The sequence below is a fragment of the Bacillus rossius genome, assembly GCF_032445375.1.
Source record: "Bacillus rossius redtenbacheri isolate Brsri chromosome 9 unlocalized genomic scaffold, Brsri_v3 Brsri_v3_scf9_2, whole genome shotgun sequence".
Lineage (NCBI taxonomy): Eukaryota > Metazoa > Arthropoda > Insecta > Phasmatodea > Bacillidae > Bacillus > Bacillus rossius.
Genome location: NW_026962013.1, coordinates 13,913,710 through 13,927,935, shown reverse-complemented (window position 1 = coordinate 13,927,935; position 14,226 = coordinate 13,913,710). Strand labels below are relative to the sequence as shown.

Below are 14,226 nucleotides of genomic sequence, written 5' to 3'. Positions count from 1 at the left end.
CACGAGGCCAAGAACCCCGCCCTTGAGACTAAATTTCCTTTCTAACATTTTAATTAGCATAATTTCAGGACAGGCAGCGGGGATGGCGTCAAAATTCATAAAAACACTTTAATAAAGACATGTTTAGTATAAAATGTTTATTTATTTTTAAACAATTAAATATGATTATTTTATGAATATATTGAATTTACAAATAAAATTACGAAATATAAGCAAAGAACTTATGATATTACTCCTTAAAGAAATACTTATACATAATTTCAGCTGCTAACAGCAGAACAAGGAAGGTGGCCATTGTAGATCATGAATACGTAGAGCAAAGCTACGAAGTGCCCGAGAGGTCCTCAGATATGGTCGCGGTTGATGAGGTTTACGCTGAAAGGCGAATCTACGATCCCTGCTCTAGTATGGAGGTGATAGGACCTGGCAACACCCATTCGATGCCCACCACAGCATGGAGGTGATGGGACCTGGTCACACCCAGTCAATGGCCATCATGGCATGGAGGTGATGGGATCTGGAAACACCCATTCGATGCCCACCACAGCATGGAGGAGATGGGACCTGGCCACACCCAGTCAATGCATGTCATGGCATGAAGGTGATGGGACTTGACAACACCCAATACTTTACCCGGGAAATCATTCTCCCAACGTCCTTGCAGGTAATCAGTCACTTATTAAGTAGACAAGTCTATAAACCGAATATTTATTAAAAAACCGGCTTGTAATCTAAAACATTATTAATTTATGTAACTATAAGTTAAAAATACAATACAAATTCTCAAAAATATTTCAATTATAATTAAATATAATCCATTTTAAAATACGACAGCGTACTGATTACATACATACACATTATTTTTAATCAATTCACCCTGATTTTTATTTATAGAACAACAATTTTTACTAGTGTGGAAATGTTTTCTTTATTTTTTACTAATGCTGGACATAGATCAATTACTTTTATAGTTCAGACATATTGTAAAATTTAAAAAAAAACATATTTTAAACTAAATGTGTGGCTGATAAACATAAGTTATTTAAAAAAAATTACAAAATATGAATGCTGTTTTGACTAGAAATTGACTGGTAAAGAGTGACTGACATGGGTTAGTGCACTAACAAATCTCACATAGCTCTCTCTTCTATGTACGAATCAAAGTTTTCAATTGTCTTCTTGCGTAACATTGAGTGCAAACTACATGGCACTATCAGTTCCTCTACGATATCATGTTCTGGTAAAGCTTTCCACTCAACTGGTCTCGCTTGAACATGAACAAAAGTAAGTAGTGTCTGATCTGGTCAGGGTCTCAGGACCTAACAAAAATATATTGTCCCTGGATTGTTATTAAATAGTTTTCTGTTCCTCGTGGATGCGCGGTCGCAGTTACAAGTGTCGCCGTGACCGGCGGGTCAGAGCGCTCACTATAAGGCTGGTGCAAGAGCGTTCCGCTGTTTCGCCGCGACCGCGGAGCTGTTGCTCTCGATGCCCTGGGGCACCGGGAGGCCGTGGATCAGGAACTGGAACTTGAGCGACTCGAACAGGGGGACGTTGATGTGGCCTGGGGACACGGCGCCGTCCTGCTTGGGAGCGTCGCCGGGCTTTCTGCGGCCGTGGTTGGTGCTGTCGCCGCGCGAGGGCGCCGGTCTCCTCAGGGTGCTGTGACAGCGGGTGCTGCTCAGCCGGTCGCCGGAGAAGGCCGCCGAGTTGTAGAGGCTGCCGTGGTAGCGGCGCGAGTAGGCGCGGCACCACCGGCCCAGGAACGTCACGAGGAACGTCCTGCGGTACTTGTCGCTGAACGCGCAGTACAGGATGAAGTTGCACGCAGCGTTGACGGCGTTCAGGAAGTTGAATATGTTGCCGAGCCCCAGCAGGACGTGCTCCTCGTCCGAGCCGCGCGCCACCTCGTGGAAGGTGCTGTACAGGAGCCACAGCACCGTGGGCATCTGGCAGAACAGGAACAGCAGCACCACGGCGATCAGCGTCACTGTGATCTTGTTCTCCTGCGTCTGGGTGCTGTCCGTCGGGTCCACCTGCGTGCAAACCACATGCGGCCACTTCATCTACAATGCCACGCAAACAGAGAGGGATCTCCCTGAACATATCACTATCACAACGCCCAGGGGCGCAACAACTAAATTTCCGAAGGGGGGGGGGGGCAATATACCTTTTTATAAAGAATCATCGAGCCCCCCTGTTGAAGCGGGGAGTCCGGGGGTTCTCCCCTGGGAAAATTTGTATTTCAAGGTGGAAAATGGTGCTATTTAAGCAGTTTTATTATCTAAAAATTGATTACACAGCACTTTCTTTGCCCTTGTTTGCCCCCACTTCATGGTTTCAGAAGGGGGGGGCAAAATACCCGTGGCCCCCACCCCCTGTTGTTGCGCCCCTGACGATGCCTGCTGCTTCCACAATACACGGAAAACTAACAAACGGTGAACAATGAGGGTGTATCATAGTCGGGGGCGACCATCAGAGAGTCCACCCCCATCCGAGGCTTAATGTTTCTTCTAGGAAGGATAGAACGAGCCAGTAGCGAAAGGGTCCTTGGTCCAAACACGACTCCGTATTTACGCATGCCTGCAACACCTCTCACTTACCACTCACTGTATGATGCTCTCACAGTGGCTGATGGCGACCACTCTCCCTAAATGAGAGTGTAAGTGAATAGGTTAGACAAGGTTTACCAGCGATGGTAGAAGGATATATATATATATATATATATATATATATATATATATATATATATATATATATATATATATAGCATGGGCAGAATTTACAAACGACAAAGTAATAATAAAACACTAGATAATATCGTTCTTGAAAAATTTTTTTAAACATATTTCGAACCTAAACAAACATGGCTATCCGCGCAGCGAAGTATTTGGCGTCTATTGGTCGCACTTAGCAACGAGAACGAAAGTGCTCTGCATTGCCGAGCTTATCCGCACGAGCCCGCCTCCGTATGCATGCTCTCGTAGAAACTCGGTTCCGTGAGATCCGTTCACGTGATCCTTTCTCCATTTCCGTGACATTGTAGAATGGGCCTTAAATGCAACCATCAAAACAGTTAAAGACTATTTAAGTTTCAACAGTTGAACCTAATAAATTTCTCCTGTCGACATTATAAGCAGTCTGTGGCATTTACTTTGCCCAGCAAAGTTTAATACTTCCAAATTATTTTACATGTTCAAAAATTCCATTGAGCACTGTGATGCATTTTTCAATAACAAAATTATATTAGAACAAAAGATTTTGAGATTCCTCAGACAAAAAAAATAAAATTCCATTATGTGAAATGGTTTCAAAATAATTTTAGGGTCAAATATCGACTTTACTCGACAGGTTTCAACTCGTCCAGAAGAGGCCACCCCATTTGATTTATTCTTTCAACTCCGACCCCTATCCATTTGGCATTCGGGCCGGATTCGTCTCCATTCGATTTGACTTTCAACTTACAAGCGACTCTCGTTCCGTCAAATTCCAGACTGGGGCGACTTCCTATTCGACTCGAGTCGAACAACTCGATTCGCTCGAAACATAGTCGGAGTGCGACTAGGAAGGTTTTTTTTTTTGGGGGGGGGGGGCATTGGCGTAGATGTGTTAATAAAGTTGGGGGGACAAATAAAGATTTTGATGTCATGTAAACCCATTCCCCTCTTACTAAGACCCGGGGGTCCGGGGTCCTCCACCGGAAAATTTTGATTTTAAGTGCAAAATAGCGCTTTTTAAGCAGTTTTTGTATCTAACCATTGGATACATCGATGTTAAAATTATTATTGTTTCCTTAAGATAAAATTTGAGAGTGAAGAAATTACAAATAAAGTTGGGCAGAATAATATTATAAAATAAAAATAACACGGTCTAGAAAGTTGAGGGGGACAGTCCCTCCACCCAAAAATTTCAGGGGGACACATCCCCCCTGTCCCCCCCCCCCCGGTTCCTACGCCCCTGGGGGGGGGGGGGAGGGGGGGAAGGTGTACCTGCGTGGTCATGGCGCGCCGCTGCCGCCGGCTCTGGTGCACCACGCGGATGAGGATGGAGTTGAAGACGCCCAGCAGCGCCAGCGGCAGCACCATGAACGACACGCACGTGAACCACGAGAAGGCGTTGCGGTAGGCGGTGTTGTTGTAGAGCGGCGTGACGTCGCGGTGGTAGGCGACGGGCCGGGCGTCGCGCAGCAGCGCGCACGTGGTCCACTCGAGCGCCGTGCTGGCCGTGCTGAGGAAGCAGAAGGCGTACACGGCCAGGATGACGCGGCGCGCGCGCGACTCGGTGCACAGCGTGCGGCCGCGCATGGGGTGGCACACGGCCACGTAGCGCTCCAGCGTGAACGACACCGTCAGCCAGATGGACGTGCTGCCTGCGGTCAGACACGCGAGCGCCCTCTCAACACTCGCCGGACATGTGAAACAATCCAACCTCTGCAACCAGCAAAGTCACGTGTTCTCGTGTTGCAAATACACTTACACCGGGCACGGAACTACATTTCGGATAAGGAGAATGAAATGGAATATAAAACTGGAACTTTATAAATTTAAAGTAATTTTTTTTGGCTTCTGTGTGATATATATATATATATATATATATATATATATGTATATATATGTATATATATATATTAAAAAAAGTAAAATAACACGTAGCTTCCGTACCCGTCGCTAGAATTCGCTCCGGATCAGCTATGTCGACTACTGAATCATTTGATTAGCAGACTGAAATTTTAAACTATATAATAAAACTGCTCCGATAAATAGATAAAGACATGAAAAAAATAATAAATCCCGGCAATAGATTGTATGAACACACTGCCCACCTCGTTAAATGTCATCAAACAGTTAGTAATATAAATTTTCCCTTTGGCTTTGTGAACCTTGGTTCGCACCATCCGCCACAAATGTCAGCACCGTGGTTACACACTTCCCGTATACCGAGAGACAGTATGTTACACATCAAAAACAATCAACATGGCATGTGAAACTGAGCTGTAACCAAAATTTTGATCGTTACACGAGATGACATGAAACAGCTTCAACTACAATTATAATGCAACAAATATTCGATACATCGAAGTGCAAGTATCGAGCACGAATAATGACCTATTCGTTTCGATACTTGGAGGTTTGTAAAGGCGTATCCACACTATGACGAAAGGCGACGTTCGTCTCATTCTGTTCGACTTTTCCGTTCGACTTTTTCGATTCGTCATTACGTCCAAACAGCTCTGTAGTGTGGACGAGTCGAAATGGTTGAAAGAGGTTTACTTCAAGAAATAGCTCTTTCAAGTTTTTATTTTTGCATTCTACTTCCTCCTTATAAATTAAAAATGAAATGGCAATTTTCGTTATCATACCGTGTCTTTTTACCTTGTTTTTATAAGCACTGTCCCTTGAATCCCACAACGATATCCGGGCGCGGAACATTTCAATGAACTTCAAAGTGTTTTCATCTCTCCACTCCAATATTTAATTCAACATAATCACTTGAAATTGAGCATCATGCGATGTTCACGCGAGGACCGAGGGGATAATACTGAGGAAGTTTCCGCGCCATTGTTCGACAGGTTTCAACTCGTCCATACGAGGCCACCCCATTCGATTTCGTATTTCAACTCCGACCCCTATCCATTTCACATTCGGGTTGGATCATTTCTCTATTCGATTCTACTTTCAAGTTACAAGCGCCTCGTTCGTCACGTCCAGACTGGGGCGACTTTCTGTTCGGCTCGAGTCGAACAACTCGATTCGTGACAGTGTGGACGCAGGGGCGCACTCACTGGCGGCGTCGACGAGCCACATGGCGTAGCGGCGGAACTGCCAGTAGGCGTAGTACTCGGGCCGGCTGGCGCCCGGGTAGTGCTCGAACGAGAGCACCAGCACCAGCACCAGGTACAGCAGGTCGGAGGCGGCCAGCGCCGTCAGGTACACGTTGGTGGAGCTGCGCATGCGCCGGTTCGTCAGCACCACCTGCGCAGCCGCGCGGTCCGCGTCATGCTACCGGTATTATATAACCTCCCCCCCCCCACACACACACACATGCACATACGATCAGGTACATCAGTCGGAACTGCCCTGTGGGAGCAAGGACGGTGGACTGATGGATTCCCACTAACTCGGACTGTGGGCTCAGGAACCCTCAGTCCGAACTGCCGTGTGTGGAAACAGCGTCTCGCCAGTCCAAACAATCAGCCCATCAGCTGAGTGCAGTGGTAGACATCTTCGTTCTCACTCTTTGTTTGTCCAGCTAAAAGTGCAATTGCAACTGCAGCATCCAAAGTTTCTTCCCTATTCTACGATGAAAAGACAACATCCAACAGCAATAGCAACACAAAGACTGATCGTGTGTGGGGATGGCTTCAGTTCAATCCATATTGTCAATTCGGAGCAAACAGTACCCCATAGTTTCCGTGCCCTTGTAGTACGCAGATATTGTAGTAGGGACAATATTGGAAACTGGTAAGAAATACAGTCGAGACAAGTGATGTCAGCGAACCTGGCGGTGTGGATAGTACCTTTGAATATATATACTGTATAGAAGTCGCCAGCCCAGGTTAAAACTTCTAATACGGTTTTGAGGTAGTTGGTTAATTCACCGCCGCAATCGCCACCATCTCTAGGGCATCGACTTGTGGTGGTCCCTAGCGGACAAGTGTCAAACTCTTCAAACACCCCTTCCCCCTCCCCTAGAACGACGTTGAGCTGAAGTGAATGATGGATGAGGGGTGCGGGGAATGACAGCGGGCGACAGCGCTGCGCTCTAACGTGTAAATAACAACTAAGACGATACAGGGCATTACGGCAGCGCACTGCAGCGGTGAAGTTCCCAAGCTGCTCATCATGCGCTTCTGAAAAACGTAGAGTAAATCCTATCCACTCGCGACTTCTATACAGTATATATATTCAAAGATAGTACCTAATGTTTTTTAAGTGGGTGAAACTAGTGATAGTGGTGGCATCTAGCGGCGTGGAGTGTAAACTAGCTTGAAAGCAATGCAGTAAGTGTCTCGTGCTCCTCCAGAGCTAATTGGTCGGAGTTTCCCATATTGTCCTATTACGATATTTGCCTAAAGACCCCCACACACGATCAGTCCAGGGGCTAGTTCGGAAAGAACCCTTGAGGCTTGTAAAAGCGCATCCACACTCTGACGAATGACATATATGTGTGTGTGTGTGTGTGTGCGTGCGGAAGTAGGAATTGCTAATAGAATTCAATGGAAACCTTACAAGTTATGCAATACACACAAGCTACATTTTGCAGCTATGATCACTGAAACATTTACAATATTAAGATTTTTTTTATATTTGTTGGTTTTGAAGAATTGTATAGTAAGTAATGGGCAGAGGGCCCCTACAAAATTATATGCCCCCCGGGTCCTTATTTTCCATTGACGGCCGTGTTTAAGAGTTATTGTACGTTCCTTTCACAGCATCGTTTAAACACGAATTGTTTGGACAAAGGAAAAATTTAAATATGATGTTTTCTCGATTTTTTTCTAATCATTAAAAAATTTGGTGCACAGTTAGGTAAGTAAGGAGAATCTAGGTTTAATAATCCGCCATAAAATTAAAGGATCGCCGCTTAAGGCACCTTAGTGGTCTGTCACGACGCGAGTCTACACACCAGTTCTATGTCTATAGTGCCTTAAAGCGGTGGCCAGTTGTAGCGGTTTAAGGGGGTACATACCGTTCCAGGCCATTATGTTATATTTATGTTCAACAAGGTTCAACTTTTCGACTTTTTGAGTGCCTGAACTTTCACAAAATGAAAAAAAAATTATATAACATACGTATGTAATAATTAACTGGTAAAGTTGCATTTTGTAAGGTATTAATGCATTATAAATAAGGAGAAAGAACTGGAATATAAAACTGGAAATTTATAGATTAAAAGTCAATTTTATTGGCTTCTATGTGGCATTGTTTAATTTCTTTAAAAAAATACATATGTAATATCTCTTAGCCTTTTGAAATACTCTGAAATTTGATGATTTTAAAAGGCTCAATAAAACAAAAGTAATTTAAACCACACCAAGCTGTAGCCACCACCAGTATTTCCTTTATTTACAAAAAATTTTGGTTATTTGTTTCATTTGGTTCTTCTTATCCACGCTGCACAAAAAAGGTAACAAAAATTAACTTTGCCAACTAATTATGCAAAACGTAAACACCATATATTGTTGAAGTTATATCATTCAAAAAGTCTACAAGTTTAACAATATTAAACTTAAATACCACACTTGGAGTCCACGCAAAACAAAAGTGAAACATCTTGCTTATTATATTATTATATAATTCTCTTTGGCTGACGTCACAGATAATATATATGCTAGTATACGAGCACTAAATAATGATATTGCTCAAGTATGAAAGTATGCAGGAATGCAAGTATGTAAGTGTTCAAGCAAGCAAATATACGAGTATGCAAATGTGCAAAGATGCAAGTGTGCATGTATCAAAGTATGCAAATGTACAAGCATGCTGCGTCAATTCTACCTTTCCCCTGCCGTCTCCTCATTTACTGGTTCCTCCATCAGTAACTAACGATACCCCTTCTCAACCGGTTCCCCCACCACGTACCTAACTATTCCCTTTCCCTACCGGTTCCCCCACCACGTACCTAAATATTCCCCTCTTCTACCGGTTCCCGCGGCATCATGTATCTAACTATTCCCCCCCCCCCCCTTCCGGTTTCCCCACCACGTACCTAACTATTCCCCTCCTCTACTGGTTCCCCCACCATGTACCTAATTAAACCCCTCCTCTACCGGTTCCCCCACCACGTATTTAAACATTCCCCTCCTCTACCGGTTCTCCCACCATGTACCTAACTATTCCCCTCCTCTTCCGGTTCCCCCACCACGTACCTAACTATTCGCCTCCTCTTCCGGTTCCCCCACCACGTACCTAACTATTCCCCTCCTCTTCCGGTTCCCCACCACGTACCTAACTATTCTCCTCCTCTTCCGGTTCCCCCACCACGTACCTAACTATTCCCCTCCTCTTCCGGTTCCCCCACCACGTACCGGTTCCCCCACCACGTACCTAACTATTCTCCTCCTCTTCCGGTTCCCCCACCACGTACCTAACTATTCACCTCCTCTTCCGGTTCCCCCACCACGTACCTAACTATTCCCCTCCTCTTCCGGTTCCCCCACCACGTACCTAACTATTCCCCTCCTCTACCGGTTCCCCCACCACGTATTTAAACATTCCCCTCCTCTACCGGTTCCCCCACCACGTACCTAACTATTCTCCTCCTCTTCCGGTTCCCCCACCACGTACCTAACTATTCCCCTCCTCTTCCGGTTCCCCCCCAACGTACCTAACTATTCCCCTCCTCTTCCGGTTCCCCCACCACGTACCTAACTATTCCCCTCCTCTACCGGTTCCCCCACCACGTACCTAACTATTCCCCTCCTCTTCCGGTTCCCCCACCACGTACCTAACTATTCCCCTCCTCTACCGGTTCCCCCACCACGTATTTAAACATTCCCCTCCTCTACCGGTTCTCCCACCATGTACCTAACTATTCCCCTCCTCTTCCGGTTCCCCCACCACGTACCTAACTATTCTCCTCCTCTTCCGGTTCCCCCACCACATACCTAAATATTCCACTCCTCTACCGGTTCTCCCACCATGTACCTAACTATTCCCCTCCACTTCCGGTTCCCCCACCACGTACCTAACTATTCCCCTCCTCTTCCGGTTCCCCCACCACGTACCTAACTATTGCCCTCCTCTTCCGGTTCCCCCACCACGTACCTAACTATTCTCCTCCTCTTCCGGTTCCCCCACCACGTACCTAACTATTCCCCTCTTCTAACGGTTCTCCCACCATGTACCTAACTATTCCCCTCTTCTAACGGTTCCCCCACCACGTACCTAACTATTCCCCTCTTCTAACGGTTCCCCCACCACGTACCTAACTATCCCCCTCGTGCGATCGGAGTGTTCGTGACCTGTAAGGGCCGGCACTGACCATGGAGACGGCGTTGCCCAGCACGCCGACTCCCACCACGACGGGCACCAGCACCCGCTGGATCCAGAAGCGCGAGCCGTCGCGGAACTGCTCGGCCGCCGACAGGTTCTGCGGCAGCGGCGACGTCATGTTGAAGGAGCACGTCCACTCCTCGCGCGGCTCCCACGCCGACGAGTTGCCCGCCGCCGGCGAGGCGTCCATCTGCAGGCAAGCCGCGCCCGGCGTACATGCGTGCGTGCGACTGCACCGGCCCGGGAAGCTCTGTCCCTGCCCGAACACGCCCGAATATTCACCTTCGGCCAACCTCGGGATTTGTTTTATTTTTGCGCAGGAAAATAGAAATTAAAATATTAAAAGTGATCAGTTAGGTTAGCTACATTAAAACACTTTAAAACACTATGGACGGTTAGTTAGGTTAGTATAGCTACGTTAAAATAAACAGAGAAATATAAATATATATATAAATAAACCCGAGGTTGGCCGAAGGTGAATATTCGGGCGTGTTCGGGCAGGGACAGAACTTGATGTACATCTCAGGCTTCCCACAGAACAAGGAGGGAGACTCTTACAGCGGAGACTGAAACCACGTTTCGCGCGACATGTGACGCTATCTGTTGGGCGGGCCCATAACTAATAACAAAAAAAAAAAAAACTCGGACTAGAGGTTCTAACAAAGTTTTAGGTTTAAAAAAAATGTTAATTTATCTACTTGACGTTTAATTGTTTAGTACATGTGATTTCAATTTTTTTTCCTAACCTAACTAAAAACTAAGTGTGTTCGGGAGGGGTCCTGGTTAGGGGAGGGACCTAGGTGCGTCTCAGGCCTAGTCATGCTGGGATTAACCATGCAGGGAGAGGGTCGCATGCATCGAGTATGTGCGAAAAAAAAACACTTAATGCTGTTTCGTATTAAAAAAAAGTAATGTTAGATATAAATGAGTAGGAGATGCAAAAATATATCTGGTAAGACACACCACAAAATATGTAGCTATCGAAATAGCGAGAGAATTAATTTTCACTGTTTTTTTTTTTTTTTTTGCCTGGTAATAGCTTATGTATTACCTCTCAAAATCAATGTAGCTGAGTTAGCAATACATTATGAAAGCTGCTGTCTAGCGGGCGGGTCCTAGACTACTTTAAAAAAAATTGGTTGTATAAGTCTGTTTACGGACGATAGTTTAACGTGACAACGTCATAACAAAACATTGATGAAATGATTGCATACTTTATGAATAAAATTGAATCATTTTTATTTAAATAATAAAAGAATAAATACTTGAAATTATACTAGTAATCAGATTTTTAAAATGCAAGAATAATTAACCTTTATTGCCGAAATTGTTGTTGTAATAAGCAATGAAAACCACATTAACTTTTCACTTCACTTTATAAACATTCGAGTGGAAGAGAGATGCGGCGCAAGCGTACAATGAGCGTAACGGTACACAGCGTAACGGGACACAGCGTAACGGGACAATGTGCGTAACGGGACACTTTTTCGTGTGTGCAGCCGGCGTTCATCGATTTATTAGACGTCACGTCAAAAAAACTAGGTCTCAAGTCTCGTCAATTGTAGTTCCTCCCCCATGCGTCAGACTGTCAAATCCTCGCTTCCAACACCTTCCAATATGTTGTGTCAAGTACAGTTCAAGGGTTATGACGCCACCAAATATCTCACTAGCGCAGCCATATTTGTTTGACAAGTTGGATGACTTCAGTTTCCATAACATATTTTACACACGGGACTGGTTCTGAAATATGTTGGATGCAGTCAGCGAATCAAAATCGCCCTATTGAAAACGGAAATGACATCCATTTCCGTCACAACAGATCTTTATAAAGGCGAAAAACAAATGAACGATTAAAGAAGTTATAAAAGTGAAATAACTAACATAAATATCGCATTCAAAATAATTTTATGAGCAAAAATGGCAATAAAAAACACTGTACATTTCTCTTTTTTTATTATGCAACAAATATTATTGTGACTTAAATGTATACATTCCTAAACATTTTAAAATAATCAAACAGCGCAATATCCCATCTAGCACTGTGATATATTATTTAACTTCAAAATGAGATAAAAATGGAAAAGTTTGAACAAGGTCAGACCAAATATAAATTTTGTTAGTGTGATCTAATCAAATTTATTTTGTGGAGAAAATTGGAAGTCGTTTCAAGTCCAACTCTATTGTCATATGTGTTAGATACAAATATTAGACAGTGTGACAGGGCCTTAAGCAAAGTGAGTATTTCACGAAAATATTTCAAAAATCCGTTAAAATACTGTATGGCCATCTGTGCTACGTGAGAGGTTGATGTTATTTTAGGTGCATGTTCACAATAGGCACACGAATCACAATAACTCTGTGTGGAAGGAAACATGTCCTCAACGGCCTGATCAAATGAGGCTCTTGCTGGCAACATCCCATTACAGCGAGGAAACCGCTATCACGGGCACAAATTTCGTTGCACTCTAATGAGTGTGTTGGCTGCGGGAGTACAACAAAGAGTTGAAGGGTTATAGATAGGACATAGGTGGGTCAGTACACATGAAACAGAACTCTCGGCAACATGCGTTTATCATTGGAACAAATCTTATTTTCAATAAATTGCATTCTTTGACAACTATAGCGATCGGCATATCTTGCTAATAGCAACATGAGCGAACGTTTTGAGAACCTTCCACTCGATGCCGGGTTCTTACACATTCACTGGATTGCAGCTTGGGTTGCTTGCTGCATCCTTTAGCTCTCACAGACTCCCAGTCTGTTTTCGGTCTTGCCGGGGAAAACGTAGCGGCCCCGAACGCACCGTTAAAAGTGTCTAGTTCTCTTCGCGAAAAATACATTCCCCTAAAAAAATTGGCCAGTAATTATCATTAATCTCTGTCATTTTTACCACAGATTTTTTTGCTACACAGAAGTGGCGTGCCAGTTCTATTTTTACTTCAATTAATTATTTACTTGACAAATATTGCACTCACCCACTCTTTAAAGTCTTGTTGCTGAGGTGGACTTTTTTCCCCCTAACATTGATTGCTAATGGTGGCTATTTAAAACGCAGGAAAAATATGTGACCCCAACAATGATTGGCTTTATTTGTCACCAGAACTGTCGCTAACACATATCTTGGCCGTATTTAATATTTTATTATTGGAGTTTTTAAATGTGTAGTGGGTAAAATTACTAATTTAAATATATTAATTTTTAAGAAAAATTTCATGTGTTGTAGTACCGCTTGCAAATGTAAATGTATTATTTGCATCAGCTGAATTTGAAATCTCTGTTGGCAAAACTTAAGTCAAAGTTGTCCTCGTGTGAAGAAAACGAAAATATGTCTACGCCCATCTTCAGTCTATGTGACTTAGCTGTCGTCGAAGATACAACATTCCTCGAATGAGGAAACCTTAGCGATATGCCATTTCCCATTTTATTCCAGTAAAGAAAGTATGATACGTGTGACATACTGAAAACAATAATACTTTTTCTTAAATCAATGTTTGGGTAAAGAGTGTACAATTTCTTCTGCAGAAGAAAAATTCTAACCTGATTCATCTAGTTACCGCCAAGAAGCTGTGTTCGGTTCTACGGTGTTTGTTTTTTAAATGACGTCAGATGTTCTAAAGGAGAATAACTGTACTACTGTCCTTGTCATTTGTTTACCACAAACAAGCAATTTGGCGCAGAAAAAAATCCAAACGACCTTTTAAAATATGACGCGAGGAGAAATAAATGTTGAAATAAATATAAATGATATTCTTTGTGGCCTTGTATGTAACGTAGTGTTGAAGGTGGCGCCGGGTATAAAATTGGGGCGCTTTCTTTTTAAGCAGCGGGCGTAAAATAAATCGGGAAGGAGTTTTGGGAAGAGGGTGATGAGTTGTGGGCCGGGGGAGGGGGTGTAAGATACTACACGTTGCAACATCATTTCGGATGACCTGGGCTCGGATGTTTTCCCATCGTCAGCCCGCGAAATGGCGAAGTTTCTATTTCTGCTGTTCCGCACGGCCCCATTCAACAAGCGCGCCGAGATATATATTTTTTCCCCCTCCTTTCTTTCTTTCTCTCTCTCACACACACAAACTCTCGCTCGCTCCTTCTCTTTGCCGTCGAACGTATTTATATTTCCTCCTTGCATCGAACGTCACGGAGCTCTCAGCGGTGAAATGTGCTGCGTCGGCGGAGAGGAAAATTAACGGCGGCAGCTGCCTCCACCATATTGTTCTCACTTGGACCCCTT

The 14,226-nt window shown here is 44.1% G+C and overlaps 1 protein-coding gene across 6 annotated transcripts in view; it reads right to left on the bottom strand.

Moving 5' to 3' along the window:
* Nucleotides 1–694: 694 nt before the first annotated feature.
* Nucleotides 695–14,226, bottom strand: part of LOC134543051 (probable G-protein coupled receptor 139) — a 75,719-nt gene continuing 62,187 nt past the window's right edge. For all 6 annotated transcript variants that reach the window (XM_063387764.1, XM_063387765.1, XM_063387766.1 and 3 more), the window contains 4 exons: nt 9,985–10,185; nt 5,783–5,972; nt 3,990–4,369; nt 695–2,036 (listed from right to left, as the gene is read on the bottom strand). In XM_063387764.1, coding sequence (XP_063243834.1) covers nt 1,428–2,036; nt 3,990–4,369; nt 5,783–5,972; nt 9,985–10,185 — 1,380 coding nt within the window. In that variant the 3' untranslated portion in view covers nt 695–1,427. The remainder of the gene's footprint in view (nt 2,037–3,989; nt 4,370–5,782; nt 5,973–9,984; nt 10,186–14,226) is intronic.